The sequence below is a fragment of the Mobula hypostoma genome, chromosome 6, assembly GCF_963921235.1.
Source record: "Mobula hypostoma chromosome 6, sMobHyp1.1, whole genome shotgun sequence".
In the NCBI taxonomy this organism is placed as follows: domain Eukaryota; kingdom Metazoa; phylum Chordata; class Chondrichthyes; order Myliobatiformes; family Myliobatidae; genus Mobula; species Mobula hypostoma.
This window is the reverse complement of record NC_086102.1, coordinates 27,567,285-27,586,561: the sequence shown is the minus strand read 5'-3', so window position 1 is coordinate 27,586,561 and position 19,277 is coordinate 27,567,285. Positions and strand designations below refer to the sequence as shown.

Here is a 19,277-nt window from a genome sequence, read left to right as displayed (position 1 = left end):
GTTCGCCCGCCCACTCGGGGAGAGACGTGATGGGTGGGAGCTGTGGGCCAGCTTTTCTCGTTCATCGTGGGTAGCTTGCAGTGGGCGGAGATGAGGCTGTATTTCCAACGAAGATCTCTCATCACTATCGGGTAAGCTGTCGACAGAAAAGCTTTAAGATGAGCTGGTGACCCGCTGAGGGTTGGTACCGGGTGGGCTTGTTATCAAACATCAATGGTTAAAGTTCAAGGGACGGATGGGAATGACTGACTAGCCATACAGGGTTCTATCGCAGGAGAAGGGTTTCGCCTCAGTAAGGTTGCTTCTGTCCGTAAGTAGCAGAACGCATTCTGATACTTTCATTTTAAATAGAATTAGGTGGTATGAAGGTGAAATCCTTCAGCCTAAGTCACAATTTTGTGTTGATCCTCTTTAAAATAACTAATTCATTATCCTTGGGTAAGCAGTTAAGTTTTTAATCGTGTCTCTTGACCTTGTTAGTTTTTCTGTTCAATTTTTAATATTTCATGTTTATTTTAAGGTGTAGAATGAGACTGTTTGACCTTTTGGCTTCGTGCCGGCTTACCGATCCAACCCCTTCACTAATTTATTTCACCCCTTCACCTACAGTGGTGCTAAAAAGTTCGCGAACCTTGTATAATTTTCTCTAATTCTGCAATATATGACCTAAATTGTGATCAGATCTTCACATGTCCTAAAACTAGATACCTGTAAAGAGAATCCAATTAAATAAATAACACAAAAAACCTTGTACTTGTTGGTTTATTTATTGAAAAATGATCCAGTATTACTGTATTTGGAAATAGTATGTGAACCTCTGGGGTAATGCCTTCTACAAAAGCTATTTGGAGTCAGGTATCTAATCAGTGATATGAGACTGGAGGTGCGGGTTGTAGAGGTGCCCTGCCCTATATAAAAAAAAGGACACACAAAGTCAGGTTACTGACAGAGCCTGCTGTTCTGAAGAAAGATCTTTTCATGTGCACCATGCCTTGATCAAAAGAACTTTCAGAGGACCTTAGAAGAAGAATTGTCAAGATGCACAAAAGTGGAAAAGGCTACAAAAGCATTTCTGAAAGACCTGAGTGTCATCAGTCCACAGTAAGAGAAAATGTCCACAAATTGAGGAAACACAGTACTACTGCTGCTACTCTCCCTAGCAGTGGACGTCCTGCTAAGATCACACCAAGGGCACAACATGCAATGCTGAAGGAGGTGAAAAAAAACCCAAGGATAACACCATAAGACCTGCGGAAATCTCTAGAACTTGCTGCAGATTGTTCGTGTATCCTCTATAATGAAAAAAACACTGACCAAGAATGGTATTCATGGCAGGACACCACAGAGAAAACCACCGCTCTCCAGAAAAACATTGCTGCACATCTCAATTTTGCAAAGGACCACCTGGATGTTCTTCAACACTTCTGGGACAATGTTCCGTGGGCAGATGAGACAAAAGTTGAACGTTTTGGCTGAAATGTACATTGCTTTTTTTTTGGAGGAGAAAGGGCACTGCACACAAACACCAAAACCTGATCCCAACTGTGAAGCATGGTGGAAGGAGCATCATGGTTTGGGGCTGCTTTGCTGCCTCAGAGCCTGGACAGTTTGCAAACATTAAGGGAACAATGAACTCAAAATTGTATCGAGACATTTTACAGGAGAATCTCAGGGTAGCCGTCCATCACCTGAAGCTTAATAGAAGTTGGATAATGCAAAAAGACAATGATCTGAAAGACAAGTGTAAATCAACAACAGAATGGTTTAAAAAGAAGAAAATTTGTGTTTTGGAATGGCTGAGTCAAAGTCCTGACATTAATCCTATAGAAATGTTGTGGAAGAGGCTGAAGCAAGCTGTTCATGCAAGGAATCCCACAAACATCCCAGAGTGAAGCATTTTTGTAAGGATGAATGGCTTAAAATTCCTCCAAGCCGATGTTCAGGACTAATCAAACATTTGGTTGAGGTTATTGCTGTACAAGGGAGTCCTACTAGTTACTGAAAGCAAAGGCTCACACTCTTTCTCCAACAAATCCATGTAATAATTGGATCATTTTTCTCAATAAATAAATGAACAAGTATAATTTTTGTGCTATTTCTTTAATTGGGTTCTCTTTATATAGTTTTAGGACTCGCATGACGATCTGATCACATTTTGGGTCATATTTATGCAGAAATAGAGAAAATTCTACGGGGTTCACAAACTTTCCAGCACCACTGTATGTAAGGTACAATGGAAAAATTGCAGTGTAACGGAACATAGATTCAGACAACACAGAACAGAAATATACATAAATTATACCAGACAGCTGGTGGTGGGAGACTTTTGTACTAAAAGCCTTATTTTGTATAATCAGTGGGAAGTCCATGTTTGTGCAAGAGCTGGTAGGTAGTGTTCCATTGCTGAGGTAGCATTAGAGTTTTCAAGTCAATTCACAAACAGGGACTTCAGTCATTTGGCAGTGGATATTCAGCCAAGGCAGTCATAAAATATAGGGGTCAAGAATCAGATTATCCAAAAAATGTCTGCCCTTGTAGATTTTAGTTAATTATTTTATGTAAACTTACACTTATTTAATTTAACTATCTAATACACTAAGTTTATAGATATTAACTGTAATTCAGTTTTCTATATTACCATTGCATTGTACTGCTGCCACAAAGTTAACAAATTTCACGACGTATGCCAGTGATATCAAACCTGCTTCTGACTATGGGAATTCTAGGAATCTACAGATCGATAGATGCTGCTATTTCGATGCTGCACAAAATCAGATACAGTTGGTGGGAGGGAATTGAAAGTTAATTGCACTCCTGCATTTTAGTTTAATTTGTGGCATAAATACATAGTATCTGTTGATTTGTTTGTGGTAACATTACTTGTGTTAGTGAGTTATATGCATCGTCCAGAGAAAAGTTTGATGTTATAGATGTATATGGTTGAAATGCCAATAAACTTGAACTAGAGATATGTGTCTTCAAACTGATCAATAGTCAGAATTGTAGTTATTTTGGTGTCATGCCTTTTGCCAGTAGTTCTATACAGATCTGTTAATGATAGCCTCTTTTGAGGGTTGACCTCACTAATTCCTGTGCCTAGCAAGCAAATGGGAAATGTAACAACCCATTCCTGAATGAATCCCTCAAACTTGATTGAAAGATTAAGGTCAGGTAAAATGGGATTTTCTTCCTTTATTTTACCTTTTGTTTATTTCTAGTACTTTAACAAATTTAGTTTTTAAATGCTTTAATTCTTATAAAGTTCAAATCGATTTGTAACTTCTGAAAATGTCCAAATATCAGACATTTAAATCCTGTGCAAAGCCTTTCAACAGCAGCAAGCATTCACTCACCAGCACCATGCCACAAAGAAGTGTCATCTGCAAAATCTTTTATGTTTATTGTTCCAGTGACTTCTGCAATGTACCATGGTCTCACTGCAGAATGATGGAATGCTACACGTCAGATTTGTAGCATCCTTGGACTTCTGCACTGCGCCAAGCTAAGGGCCAGGTGCTCTGTATCCGCCCTCTCAGATTTGCACCAGTCATGAAACCAAAGGCAGTTGAAAAAGTGTTTGAAAGCCAGCTGATTTTTATTTTTTAATTTAACACTAATGTTTTAAAGTTGAATGTGGTTTTAAATAGCTTGATATTTAAATTAATTGCAGCACTGGAAGAGGCTTTCTGTCGGAACACCAGGAGCCTTAGTTTCCACTGTTTACACCTGAATTGTTATTTGAAGATTGCTCTTATTCACAGAAGGGTTGCAGTATTAAGATTGGCAGAGCATGAGAAATGCCAGCTGCAGGAAGCAAACATGAAGTGTGACTAAAATGAATATAGTATGACTCATTGAACTGAAATCTAATTTGTCGAATGAATCACAGACAGTCATAAACCCATTACTGTAATACTGCTTTCTTTCGACCTTCTTATCAACTCCCGTCTGAATGCATCATTGACCTACACGTCAGAATTCAAAGTAAACTTATTCTTTAAGTATGTATATGTCAGCATTTTGAGATTCATTACAGGTTTCCCCCGTCATCCGAAGGTAGAGCGTTCCTATGAAATGGTTCGTAAGCTGGAATGTCGTAAAGCGAAGAAGCAATTACCATTTATTTATATGGGAAAAGTTTGTGAGCGTTCGCAGACCCAAAAATAACCTACCAAATCATGCCAAATAACACATAAAACCTAAAATAACAGTAATATATAGTAAAAGCAGGAATAATATGATAAATACACAGCCTATATACATTAGAAATACTTCTCTACAATGATTGCCTGCACTGTTCACCGTATCAAAAATCTCACGCAAGCACTCTTGGCAAAACACTCTCTCCAGTAACCTTTAAGCTATGAAGCTGCCAAATCATACCAAATAACACATAAAAATACACAGCCTATATAAAGTAGAAATAATGTATGTACAGTGTAGTATCACTTACTGGAATTAGGAAGTCAGTACCAAGCACACTGATGATGGTGTGTGAGGCTGAGTCGTTGGAGGTTGGGGTGGTGCAGTGGCCCCCACCCTCCGGGCAGTGACCTGATACTGATCCGTGAAGCATGCAGGGGTACAGCGGTAGCCAGGACGCACCCAGCACATCTTTAAGAAAAAAGCCGAAATAAACAAGCTAATTAATTCGGTGCTGCTCGGCACGTAAATGTCGGCCCAGATCAGAGGCAATTGCCGATTACATAGAGCAAGTGAAATCAGCAATCACTTCTGATCTGGGCCGACATTTACGTGCTGGGCGGCACCTAATTAATTAGCTTGTTTATTTCGGCTTTTTTCTTAAAGACGTGCTGGGTGCCTCCCAGCTACCGCTGCATTCTCCGCGAATCGGTACCTGTCCGCGGCCCAGAGGTTGGGACCACTGGGGTGTCACCTCATCGTTGATCAGGGCAGCCAGGTCATCTTCTTCTATGTCTGCCTGCTTCGATGTCGAAGGTCGAGGTTCGTCGTCTGCTGTGGCTGATGTGGAAGGCTTGAAAAACGACAGTATGCTTAACTGCTAGCCTCGCGCATTTTTTTACCATACAGTTCTTTGTAAACCATCTTGCAAATATGCCCTAAACGGACGTAACCTTTCAAAATTAAAGTCGTACTTTATCATTGCAGCGAAAATCTCACGCAGTCGCCTCACGTTCAGTTCCTGGATGACTTTACTTTCGGTCCGTTCACTACTGCATTCGGTTTTGATTGTTATCCTTTCCTCTTCCAATTGCATCAGCTCTTCATCTATCAGTTCTTGGTCATGGGATACCAAAACCTCTTCAACATCATCTTCGTCAACTTCCACAAGTCAAACTCACTTTGCCCTTACTTCGTTCACCACGATCGAAACGTTTAATTATGTCTAGTTTTACACTAAGTGCAATACCCTTATGAGCTCTTTCAGGCTTTTCTGATACCTTAGAACTCATGTTGCAAACGGCTGCTCATAGGTACGTGTTTAGGCAACGCCGGTGAGAATGCTGCTCCGAATCTGGGGGAGAGCGGCTGCTCGAGGTGCGCGCTGCTTTTTTTCACGCGCTGCCTTTTTCGTAACAGTGAAAACACCTTCTGTTAGCGAAAACAGGTAACTAATGTAGGTCTTTCGTAAAGCGAACGTTCGAAAAGCGGGGAACACCTGTATCTTGCGGACATTCATGGTAAAACAAAAGCAATACAAAAGAATCAATGAAAAACTACAAAGACTGACAAACAAGCAATGTGCAAAAGAAGACAACTGTGCAGATTTTTAAAAAACAGTGAATAAATATGAGAACAAGAGTTGTAGAGTGCATAGGTTGTGGAATCAGTTCAGAGATGAGAAGAGTGAAGATATCCATGCTGGTTTATGAGTCTGGTGGTTGAAGGGTAATAACTGTTCCTGAATCTGGTAGTGTAGAGCCTAAGGCTCCTGCACCTCCTTCTCGACGGCAACAGTGAGAAGAGAGCATGGCCTGGAAGGTGGGGTCCTTGATGATGTTGATGCTTTTTTTTTTGTGTAGCACTGCTTGTAGATGTGCTCAGTAGTGGAGAGGCTTTTCCCTGTGCTGAACTGGGTTGTATCCAACACTTTTTTTTTGTAGACTTTTCTGTTCTTGGGCATTGATGTTTCTGATCTGCACAAGCAATGAGGAAAGTAGAGGCGCTCTTAAGCTTTATTTGTGCTGGTACTTGCATGTCGGTCCCAGAACCAATATTCTCATAAGAGAACACCCAGAATTTTTAAGTGACTGGCCCTCTCCACCTCCAATCCCCTCATGAGGGGTGGCTCATGTCTCTTTCCTCCTGTAGTCAATAACCAGGTGTTCGGTTTTGCTGACGTTGAGTGAGAGGTTATTGTTGTGGCTCCATTCAACTAGATGTTCCTTCCTATTGTATATGCCGATCCGTCGCCACGTTTGATGTGGTCAAAGACAGTGGCATCGCCAGCAAACTTGAATGTGGCACTGGCACTGTACTAAGCCACATGCTCACATCTAAAGCGAATAAAGCAGGAGCAAAGCACACATCCGTGTGGTGAGACTGTGTTGATGTTGAGTGTGGAGAAGGTGTTGCCAATCTGTACTGACTGGGGTCTGCAAGTAAAGAAATCGAGGACCCAGTTGAACTGGGAAATACCAAGGCCCAGGTCTTGGAGCTTAGTGTTTAGTCTTGAGGGGATGCTAGGTGATGAATGCTGAGCTGTAGTCAGTGAAGAGTATCCTGATGTATGCATCTTCACTGCCCAGGTGTTCCAGAGCTGAAGAAAGAGCCAAGGAAATGGCATCTGCCGTTAACCTGTTGTGATGGTAGGCAAATTGAAGCAGATCCAAGTAATTCCTTAGGCAGATGCTGATGTACTTTATGACACTGGATATGTGCTACTGGATGATAGTCATTGGGTCAGGTTACCATATTCTTCTTGTGCACTGCTATGACTGAAGCCTGCTTGATGCAGGTGGGTACCTCAGACTGCCAGTGAGCAGTTAAACACCCCAGTCAGTTGATTAGCACAAGTCTTCGGTACTCTGCTAGGTACACTGTCTGGGCCAGGTGTTTTCTGTGGATTCACCCTCCTGAAGGATGTCCTTAGAGACTGAGATCACGGCATTGTCAGGGACTGGGAGTTTGTGAAGGTACCTCCATGTTCTATTGATCAAAGCAAGTATAAAAAGCGTTGAATGTATTTGGGAATTTTTCTCATTTATGTAGCTTGAGTATATTTATTATCAAAGTACGTATACCTAGGGATGGGCAATAAATGCTGGCTAAGCTGGCAACACCACATCCCATAAATGAATAAATTTAAAAAAAACCCTGAACTGACTGTGTAGTTGTGGCCTGCACCCTGAGATTCATCTTCTTGCAGGCGGTCACAGAACACTAAACCCCACACCACAAAGACCGTTGAACATTCAGTGTGTGGCGGGGGGGGGGGGAGAAAACAAATCATGTAAACAGTAAAAATAAGCAAATAATACACAGAACATGAAATGCAGAGTCAGCAAAAGTGAGTCGACAGCCACAGAGCCAGTTCAGCGCTGGGGTGAGTGCTGATGGCTGCAGGGTCAGTTCAGCGCTTGAGGTGAGTAAAACCTCACTGGCTGAACACCAGTTCGTCCCTTGACCTCGGCTTTGACACCTTAATCTTTTCACTCTGGCTTGGCGCTTAAATCAGCTGAACATTGATTTGTGTTTTGCTCTTGGGCCTGCCTAGGCCTCACCGCGTCAATCCTGCCAAAATTCCGCTCTAGCAGTGGCCACTGCGGCCAAATCTGTATTCTGGAAGTCCAGTTTGCTGGATCCTTCAGGGTACTGCAAAAATGCTAGGTTGTACAGGCAGTCTGAAAGCACAGCCTCCGAAGGGAAATTACAGGCTGCAGATTGCAGTGATGATCATCCAAAAAGATATATTTAGAAACAGTTTTGTTAGCTGCCCGCAAAGAGCTTGTTTTTGCTTTGCAGGAGGTCATGGCATCCAGTGCTGCCGCAGCTGTCAGTCATCCTTCTGTGATTCAAGTTTACCTCAGGGCCACTTTCAGGAGCCAGATAACCTATTATCAGAAACTGGAGTACCTGAAGGGAACTTGCACAATCACCAGGATTATAGTCAGTGTTCTCCAAGTGAACGTGGCATGGGAGCTCAGGGTTGAACCTGGGTTGCTGGAGTTCTGGGGCAGGTACTCTGTTAGCTGTGGCATCCCAATATGGGCTGTAGCCTTTTCTTCTTTTGCTCTTGTATCTTAACACCATCTGGTTTTATTATTGGGTAATTTTTTTGGAGGGAGGGAGTGAATTTCCTCATGACAAAAATGATACACTAATTTTGTGTTATCGTTTCAGTAACGGCCATGTTGGACATTAGGTAACCTCACTACATTTGGAGCAATGCTTGACGGGCTCATCAGGGCAGAAGGTAGGTATCGGATATTACAGTTCAACAACTTAAAACCCTTTAAGGATTTTTGATGCATTTTGGATGGTTTGAATGGCTGAAGAGTACAGACTTGTTAAAGTGAGCATTTCCAAACTGATTAGAGCATATTACTTCATTTGAAACGAGCGATGAATATTAATTTCTAAGTCCTATTAATGAAATAAAATGCAGGGAAAGGTAGCAAGGTAGTTAAAGTTGCTGAGAACGAGCCTTGGCTGATGATCCAGTAACAGCAGTTCAGACTCCCTCTAGTAGATCGAATTCAATTATGTCTGTGAGTTAGAATTAAAACTGTTTGTACCAATAATGGTGATTACTGGGTTATCATTTCAGAAGTAATGAATAGTTCATCAGTAACTTGATAGGAAATCTGCCTTTATTCCACAATATGATGTATGTGTATCCTCCATCGTGGGCAGTAGCCTCCCCAGCATCCAGGACAGGAGAAGGCAGGAACAGGGTACTGATTGTGGGTGATCAACCATGATCATAGTGAATGGTGCTGCAGGCTCGAGGGGCTGAATGGCCTACTCCTGCACCTATTGTCTATTGACACCTTCAAAAGGCGATGGCTCAAAGGCAGCATCCGTCATTAAGGACCCTTGCCACTTAGGACAAGCCCTCTTCTCATTGCTACCATCAAGGACGAGGTACAGGAGCCTGAAGGTTCACTCTGTTTTATGAACAGCTTCTTCCCCTCCACCATCAGATTTCTGAATGGACAATGAGCCCACGAACACTGCCTCAGGTTTTTTTTTGCTCTCTTTTTGTACTACTTAGTACATATGAAAAATAAATTTGAGTATAATTTATAGTTTTTAATATGCATTGCAATGTACTGCTGCCTCAAAGCTACAAATTTAATGACACATGCCAGTGATATTAAACCTGATTCGGATAATATAAGATAGATATTGGATTTATGACTGTGGATCCACTGCTATATACTTGTACTCTCGACTGCCCTCTGAAATGGCCCAGCAGGCCACTCATTTCAAGACTACTTGAGAGTGCACATTAACTGTTGCCTGTATGCAATGAATTATTTTTTTAATATGTTAGATCAAGTAATGGGTCCAAAATGATTCAGGTAGTTAACTTCATTTTCTGGTTCAAGATACTGGTTAATTCGAGCTTCAACTTGCACATTAATGATATAGTTATCTGTTTTAATTTCCTTTGTTAATAGGATGAAAAAAGAAGACGGCATCCAGTCAAAAAAGAGAAGTGATGTTTTAAACAGCTTGAAGTTGTTTCAAGTTTTGGGCCTCCTGTATCACCTTTATTTTGTTGATCCTGGTAAATATTTTGTATCAAGTTTAAAGTATCAAAATATCTTTGTTTGGGTGTTCACTGCATTGCATGGTTAGCATATTCCAGATACGTATTTAAATATTTATCCTTTGATTCTTTTAAATTGTACTACTTACAAAAATAGTGTTTATTTTGTGTTAAGTTTTTACTTCAAAATCATATATAAATTTATAAATATTTGAAAATGATTTCAGCTTGTGTTCTAGAAATGCCTTCCCAGTTCCTGGCTTGGTGCTGATCGTAAATCTGGCATTGATCCATTTAAGTAATCTGCCCTGAAATATAGATGGATATTTGTACCGTTAATGGTGTTGCCACCTCGGATGAATTGACTTAACATTAGTGGTAGGAAATACTCTGAAGTTCGCTATTCAGGAATTGGCAAATAATAGAATTGAGCCGAATTGGTGTTTTGATACATGTTCAATTTTTGAAGTTGAAACTTGCGGAATAGGTGAAGAGCCGCTGTAGGTGGTGTTTAAATCAATGGTGTTGAGGTTGAGAACTTCAGGTTCGTATGAGTGAACATCAGTCGTAGCCTCTCCTGGTCCAACTATGTTGATGCCACAGCCAAGAAAGCTCACCAATGCCTTTACTTCCTCAGGAAACTAAAGACATTTTCCATGTCCTTATTGACACTTAGTAATCTTTATTTATGTACCATGGAAAGCATCCTACCTGTGTGCTTTTGGTATGGCAACTGCTCTGCATGTGACATTCAGAAACAGCAGAGAATTGTGTTTGCATCTCAGCACTTCACAGAGCCAGTCTCTCTCCCCCGCCACCCCCATGGACTCTGTCCATATTCCTCGCTGCTTCAATAAAGCTGCTAGCGTGTTCAAAGACCCCACCCCGAATATTCTATCTTTTGCCCTCTTTCATTGAACAGAAGATACAAAAACCTGAAAGCATGTACCACCATGCTGAAGGATAGCTTCTACCCCATTGTTGTATGACTATTAAGTTCCCTAGTATGAGAGTATGGACTCCTGTCCTGACTATCTACTTCATTACCATCTTGCGCCTGATTGCTTACCTGTACTTCCCCTGTAGTTCAGGCATTCTGGAAAGTTGGAGCAAGCTGAGATGTGTAAATAGTATGTACAGCAGGATAGTCAATATCGCATAGAAATAAAATTGTATCAGCGTGAATTAGCTAGATGAAACTGGTGTTGGAGAAAGATGAGAGGAATCCAGTTTTATTGGAGCGCAGTTTTTAAATTATTGGTACGTAATGGAATGCAATGAAATTAGAATATATTTGAGCAAATTAAATCCCTTTTCCTTGGGCATGCACATAATGTTAAATTGAATGGATTTAGTCTACTGCTCTGGCCCTGCAATCTGAGACAAGTGTGGAGCAGAGAGCCATTTGACTCTATTGATTTGCCATCCACGCCGTTCTTCCCTACCCATCCCCATCCTTTTTCACCTTCCTCAGGGGCAATGGAATGAGGAACACACAGACACCTCTTACTGAATTTGTCCTGCACCGGTGACTGGCATTGAGTTTACTGGTGTGGAAGCAGCCAGGACTGAATTTGTTCACTATATTTGAGCGTGTTATAACTCAGCATGTCCGTGGTCGAGTATAGTTCTACCGACTACAGCAAAGCATAGCCAACACCAAGAAGTTTGCTCAGTTAATGTTTATACTGAAGGATTTTTGTTTCTCTTGTTTTAGTTACTGGTCTGCTAAATCCACCTCGCAACTTATCAATTGTGTCAGAAAACTTCATTCATATCCTGACATGGGAACCGGGAGAAGATGCTCCACTGACCACCCGCTACATAGTGGGATACTTCTCTTACAGGTTTGCACCTTTCAGTACGTTACTTCCCTCTCAAATCATAAATATGTAAACTATGGGAGCCAAGTTTATGTAGGGGTGGAAGCCGTGAAGAAAAAGGGCTCAGCAAGGTCAGTGTGATAATAAAGCACCTGTGCGCGACAGCAAAATTGTTTTACTTACCTGATTGAGATTTATTTCTAAATTTTCTGCTTCATTTAATAAAAAAGAGTTTCTTCCAGACTTTTAACAATTTTGTATTATTAGCTAATCTTGCCAACTTTTGTGCCAGCTTCACCATTCCTTTCCTGCTGTAACTTACTGCTGACTAACTCCATCCTTGCTTGAAATTCCGTATCTGATTTCTCCAGTCAAAATTCAGTTCTTGTCACAGTCTAAAAATATCTGTAACAAAAGTGATAACGTCTCCAAAGTGCATTATCTTGTCCTTTTCAATCATCCTATAGTCATTCAAACATAACCCCTCCATGTCTTTTAACCCCTTGTTTGCCTTGATTGCTTTCTCTCACCTGTTTTTTATTATTTGTCTTGTAGTAGCTAGAGCATCATCATTAACTGCTTCTTTCTCTTAGCCTAGCCAGCTAATTCATATCTTCTAAGGAACAATTATTAATCCTATTCCCTCCCACTGTGTGCTATTTAAAACAAAATCATCATTGACATGGGTATAAATTACAGAAGTACGTTCAAGATACCCTGTCCCACCCCTCAACTTGCTCTGTTATCAGACTGCTTATCCAGTACGAAATGGTGGATGAAATTTCTTTTTTGCTTTAAACAAATAATTCCAGTTTTATTTTAAGGATAACATAGTCATTGTCCAGATCAGTTTCCAGTTGTTATACCTGCCTTTAGTTTTCACCTTGGTTGGTTTTTGAAGTTGAAGCAGACAGATCATCAATCAGTGACCAGTGGTTTTCTGCAAGGATCTGTTCTGGGATCTTTGCTCTTTGTAATTTTTATAAATGACTTGGATGAAGAAATGGAAAGGTGTGTTAGTATGTTGCTGATGAGACAAAGGTTGATGGTGTTGTGGATAGTGTAGAAGGTTGTCAATATGACTTTGACAAGATGTAGAACTGGGCAGAGAAGTGACAGATGGAGTTCAATCTTTTTTTAAAAAAGTGTTAAGTGATTTCCAAAGTAACTTTGGAAGGTTAAACATGAAGGCAGAATACAGGGTTAATGGCAAAATTCTTAGTGTGGAGGAACGGGAACCTTGATGTCCACATTCATAGATCTCTAGGAGTTGCCGTGCAAGTTGATAGGGTATGGTTTAAGGCAGCACATAGTTTGTTGGCCTTCATAAATCAGAAGATTGAGTTCAAGAGCCACAAGGGGTATTGTGTTCAGTTCTTGTCACCTCATTGTACAAAGGATGTGAAAGTTTTAGAGCGCAGAGGAGATTTGCCAGGATGCTGCCTTGGTTAGAGAGCATGTCTTATGAGAAAAGGTTGAGCAACTTGGGGCTTTTCTTTTTAGAACAAAGGAGGATGAGAGGTAAATAAGATGATAAGAGACATAAATAGAGTGAACAGCCAGCTCCTTTTTTCCAAGGTGGAACTGGCTAATACAAGAGGGCTTAATTTTAAGGTGATTGGTGGAAAATATGTGGTCTGTCAGATAGATTTTTTTTAAAGAGTGGTGGGTGCACGGAACGTGCCACCAGGGTGGTGATAGAGGCAGATACCTTAGGGGGATTGAAGAGACTCTTAAATACATGGATAAAATAAAAATGAAGAGCTATACAGCAGAGATGCATTGGATTGATTTTGGAGCAGGTTAAAAGGTTGGTACAATACTGTGAGGCAAAGCACCTGTGTTGTACTGTTTTGTGTTCCATTTTGTATGTTTACAGCAAATCATTCTTTAATATCTTCTCCAAGGACTTGTTATTTAATGTATACTTTATGTGCATTTTGTTGTAGGTTAATTCTTAACCAAAGTCTGTGTTTGCATGTAGTCATTTGTAGCATGATCAGTTTCTCTGACATTTGGTTGCAGCTAAGATATTCACGTAGTTTTCTTCAATTCCAAACAGCGCACTGCATCAATCATTCAATGCATGCATTCTGATCATGAACCGAACCTGTGATCTAACAGATAGCTTTAGTGACATCTATGGGAACTACTGGCCACGAGTTAAAGCAGTTACCAAAAATGATGAATCCAACTGGACTGATATGGATCACCAGTTTCAACCATATGAAGATAGTAAGCTGGCTAACCTTGTCTATGATAGTTTTTCTTAACCATTTACCTTGCCTGCTTTATTGCTTATAAATTTCATTATGTTTGAAAAAATACAAAGTAATATAGATAATTACACTTGCCTATTCTCCTCTATAACATCTTAAACTGTTTTTTGTCTATTTATGTATGTTCTTTCCAGTCTTTTGTTTATTTTGGGGTGAAATGTTCAATGATTGTATAGACTGAACTTTAACTGATACCACCAGCCCTTAGCAATAATTATCACACATTTTATTTGCCCTAAAATTTAACTAAATTTCAATGGTTTATTAGTAAGTTTAATGTACACTGAATTAAATTTTAATAGAAATTATGTTAAGTAAACTTTTGCTCTGTTTAATTCTAATACATCTATATTTTTATTACTAAATAGTACTATATGCTTTTTTAGTCAAATGCAAGTGCTCAATCAAAATATTTTTTCTTAATTTGTTTTATTTTTCACCTACAGCACGCATACGGCCACTTAATGTTGAGCTCATGGAATCCCTTGTTGGAGTTCTTAATGTGACTTTTGATATTCCAACACTCCCACCACTTATTGCACACAGCTTAAGTGTTCAGTCATTGGTAGATATCTACATGACATTGTCATATCACATTACCATATATAAAGATGGAAAGTTGGAAAAGGTAGGTTTTTTTAAAAAATTCCAAAATGCTGTATTTAATTTCTTATGATAGGATAAACAACACTTTTTATAAAAGGACCATTTTCATTTTGACTCTCTAATTGTTTCCTCTTGGGATATTGCCATTCCATTGTCCACCTCCCCAAACCCGACCCCCTGTGCAGTCCACCCACTTTATCAAATAAAATCATTGCTGAAACCTGAGGAGCTTAATGTGATTCAGAAAAAGGGTCCATTCTGATTATTGCAATCTGATTGTTAAAGGTAGATTTAAATTACTTTTTGACATTTTTATAGGGTGTTTTCAATTTTAATTTAAAATCATGTTAAAAATTATAGAATACAAGATCATACATTGTAAGTGCAAGTTAATTTATTCCCAGACAAAATTATTTATTTCATCAGCACTTCTCTCTGAATTTTGGATATGTTTCTTTTTTCTCTCCCCCTCCCCTCACCTGAGATATTATTGGAACACAAAGTTGTTCATCCCCTGTCTAATTTAAACTAATGCAGCATCAAAGGTTCTAAGGTCCAATTTAATGTCAGAGAAATGTATACAATATACATCCTGAAATGCTTTTTCTTCGCAAACATCCACGGAAATAGAGAAGTGGCCCTAAGAATGAACGACAGATAAACACAAAAACCCCATAGTCCCCCCCAGCTCCTCTCCCACCTACGCGCAAGCGGCAGCGGGCAACAGAATTGACTGCTTTGGGCCTTCTTTCTAATGTTTTCAAAATTAAATAATTTAGATTTTTGAACAGTATTATTTCTAATCAGTTATTATTAGTGAGCAAGTTAAATGTTTGTCTACTTGCTGCATGGTTTACAACTCTGAGCCCAGTTTCTGATAGAGTGATCATGTATAATATTTTATTTTTTCAAATGCCGTAAAAATGGGTGCCGAAGTAGCTAAATATTTCACATCTATTATATTCTGTATTTGCCAATACCTCATCGTAGGAATGATTCAACCTCTTGAGTCAAAGGTCATGCTTCCAAGTTTTTTGAGGCATTTAATCTAGACTGGTACTGCAGTATCAGTAGAACTGCTGTATCAGCTAATAGTAAGCTAAGATGATAATATGCTCTTTGAAAATAAATTATTCATGGTATTGTTGAAAGGTTAGGAGAAGCTTTCAGAGCGCAAAATGTCAACTGTTTATTCCTTTCCACAGATGCAACCTGATTACTCAGTTCCTCTAGCATTTTGTACCTGTTACTCCAGAAACCCCTTCTTAACAATAAATGTTTGAGGGCTTGGAAAGGAAGTGAAAATTTAACTTAAGCAAGATACAGGCATTATGGAGGGCTTTCACGATCTGTAAACCATCTGCATCACAGTTTTTTGTAATGCATACATCCCACTGAATCTCATGTTATAAGTGGAGGTGTGTTTATTACAGAGTACTGTTCTCTCAGCATTTTATTGGCAATAAAACTGAACCCAGCAGGAAAAGGGATGGGATTTGAGGATTGGAGTTCATTGGAGAAAGGTGATGTTGAAGCGGTTCAGACGGGTAATGTGTTAAAATGCAGCAAGCTTGTGGAAATGAAGTAAAACTGAACCCAACAGGAAAAGGGATGGGATTTGAGGATTGGAGTTCATTGGAGAAAGGTGATGTTGAAGCGGTTCAGACGGATAATGTGTTAAAATGCAGCAAGCTTGTGGAAATGAAGTAAAACTGAACCCAACAGGAAAAGGGATGGGATTTGAGGATTGGAGTTCATTGGAGAAAGGTGATGTTGAAAGGGTTCAGACAGGTAATGTGTTAAAATGCAGCAACCTTGTGGAAATGAAGTAAAAACCATGGGTTTTCATTAGGGCATCAGCATAAGAGCTGGCTGAGCTACTGCAGCTCCCCACAATGAGCACGTCGGAGAAAATGCCTTGCAGATGGAGAGTGAGGCATCACTCCGCTCTGAGACATCTGTTTACATGTCCACCAATTGATGTGGTGACCTCTATCCAAATCTTATTTCCCTGCAGTAATGAGTGATTAAAAATATATTTACATGGATTTTGTTTTTTTTCCCCTCACTTTACTTTTTTCCTCAAATTCTGTTGAAAGCAAACTTTATCGGTTTTTTTTGGCATATTGATATGTGAATTCCACAAGGGCAGTTCTTCTGTTGCACAAAGTTCCATAACACAGGGGTCACCTGTATAACGGTTGTGACTTGTCCCACTATCTTAATGTGGTCTCTGCCAATGAGGGGCCAAAGCCCAATGTTGTTCAGAAGGGGAGGCCAGTTGAGAAGTGGTGGAGAGCTATCTGATTATCTTTGGCATGAGTGTTGTAGTCTTCTTCCTGTTCTATTCTAGCCAAAGAGAAGTGCATTTCTCTTTTAGAAAAAGAAGATAAGGTGGATCTTTCGGAGAACCAACAAAGTTGGTGCTAGGGAAGAAGATACTCAAATTGGCTGGGGATGGAACCATTCAAGGCCTGGGATGGAAGAAGCTATGCCTTGGAGTGGTCAATCATATTAAATACCATAAAAGACTTCTGGATAATGTAACACAGTTACAAATAGTAGAACTTATGACATTGATCAATATCAACAATTGCAAATCAGATGAGAAGCATTCAAAAACAGGGTATTTTGAGAGAAGTACAGAAATTGGGAGTTGTGAGGAGAGAAGTAGTTAAATTCCCTTCAAAACCAGCTGATGGTCCTTACCTGTTTAAAGTGATAGATGTATTTGGATAAAATTAAATGAGATGATTAATTGAGTATTTATTTATATTTATTGAGATACACCACAGAATAGGCCCTTCCGGCCCTTCGAGCCATACTGGCTAACAACCCCTGTTTTAATCCTTGCCTAATCACAGGACCGTTTACAATGACCAATTAACCTACCAACCAGTACATCTTTGGACTGTGGGAGGAAATCCACACAGTCACGGGGAAAACGTACAACCTCCTTACGTGCAGTAGCAGGAATTGGTTCTGGATCACCTGTATTCTAAAGCATTGTGCTAACCCACTACGATACTGTGCTGCCGTACCCAGGTGAAGTTAGTTTGTCAACAAATATTTCTACAATGAGTAAGCATTTTTTTTGAAAGCATTAACTCAGTGGGGAAAATAAAAATTCTACAATGAGCACCATGAATTCGCTAAAAAATTTAGCATATGAGTACAGCAAGGTGTTGTAAACAAGGTCTTCTAAATCTACATGAATAGGGAAATATAACTCTGGACTTCTTTCTACAGAACAGAGATGTGTTGAAAATGACAAGTGAAACGCAGGTGGAAGAAATATTTAAAAAAATGGAACCAAATACAGAGTACTGCTTCATAATAAATGTATATTTCCACAAAGAGAAGACTGATCCTTTGGAAAGGAAATGTATAATCACACAATATGCAGAGAAAGATGAGGCTACAGAAGGTACAGTAGTACAAGCTGACAGCATGCCAACCAACACTACATTTCAAATTGCCAATTTGTAATTAAAAATAGTGTCAATTTCATTATTCGTTTTATCTGATTAGTCACTATTGGGGGAAATCTGGTATGTCTGGGCATAACTAAAATATGTGCATATAATTAGATTTTGAAGCCAATTTTAACCTCTTTTCCATCTCCATGCTCCTATTGCAAATTAATTAAATAAAATGGAATGCCAGTTTGACGTCCAGCCTAATTGCACCTGGATCTCAGTGGACAATAAAATGAGCCTAGGTGTAAAACCAGGCTTGTGCTGATTATATTAATTTCCTTTGGGTGTGCCAGATTAGTACTGTTTAATGTGTTATAATATTGAAATAAACCAAGCACCCTGCAGTGAATTTCATTGGAACATGATTAATTTATCTCATGTAATAAATATTTATCCTTGAGAGAAACTGCTCAAGTCCTGGTTTGTAAACGTAATGTCTGCATTGGAAATGGTCCACATGTAACCTAAGATTTCTGCACCTGGCCGAATTAAATGCCTTCCCATTTCTCCAAACTAAAGGCTTTCAATTTCCGTTGAATGGTCCTTGCAATCTTGTCCTAGTAATCAGTATCAGTAATCAGTATCAATAATCAGCTCCTTGGTCTTGCCGACATTGAGTGAGAGGCCGTTGTTGTGGCACCACTCAGCCAGATTTTTAATCTCCCTCCCATATGCTGCTTCACAATATAATCTGCAGAGTTGCAAATGGTATGGAAATGCATTTGCCACTACTAACTATATAGTGCAGAGAAACTTATTAAAACTCTGCAAAGATTTGTCATGTCATTTGAAACTGACAAACATCTACAGATGTGTGCTGGAGAGTATACTAGCTGGTTGCATCACAGCCTGGTGTAGAAGCGCCAATGTCCTTGAACTGAAAAACCTACTAAAAGTAGTGGAAGCAGCCCAGTCCATCGCAGTTAAAGCCCTCCCCACCATTGAGCACATCTATATAGATCACTGTTACACATAAGCAGCATCCATCACCAAAACTCCCACCATCCAATCTATGCTCTGTTCTCGCTGCTGCCATCAGGCTCATGAACCAGCAGTCTGCCATGGGTATTGCTATTGTCCATGTGGTCTGAGACCAGTGGACAGCCAGTGAGATTGCATCTTCATCTTCTGTAGATCTTTTGTGGCAATAGGCAAATTGTGGTGGTCCAGGTCCTTGCTTAGGCTGGAGTTGATTCTGGCCATGGCCAACCTCTCAGAGTACTTCATCACAGTATATGTGAGTTCATCTGGGCAATAGTTGTTGAGGCAGCTCACTCTGCTCTTGGGCAGTGGTATGATTGTCACCCTTGTGAAGCAAGTGGGAGTCTCCAACTGCAACAGTGAGAGATTGAAGATGTTCTTGAACACTCCCACCAGCTGATTGGCACAG

At 39.9% G+C, this 19,277-nt stretch overlaps 1 protein-coding gene across 2 annotated transcripts in view; it reads left to right on the top strand.

Moving 5' to 3' along the window:
• LOC134347887 (interleukin-10 receptor subunit beta-like) overlaps nucleotides 1–19,277 on the top strand; it is a 34,035-nt gene continuing 14,758 nt past the window's right edge. Inside the window, exons 1-7 of one of the 2 annotated variants that reach the window (XM_063050464.1) lie at nucleotides 1–131; nucleotides 8,326–8,398; nucleotides 9,609–9,718; nucleotides 11,418–11,547; nucleotides 13,586–13,758; nucleotides 14,249–14,430; nucleotides 17,658–17,835. In XM_063050464.1, coding sequence (XP_062906534.1) covers nucleotides 9,610–9,718; nucleotides 11,418–11,547; nucleotides 13,586–13,758; nucleotides 14,249–14,430; nucleotides 17,658–17,835 — 772 coding nt within the window. In that variant the 5' untranslated portion in view covers nucleotides 1–131; nucleotides 8,326–8,398; nucleotide 9,609. The other variant, XM_063050465.1, reaches the window with a different exon arrangement.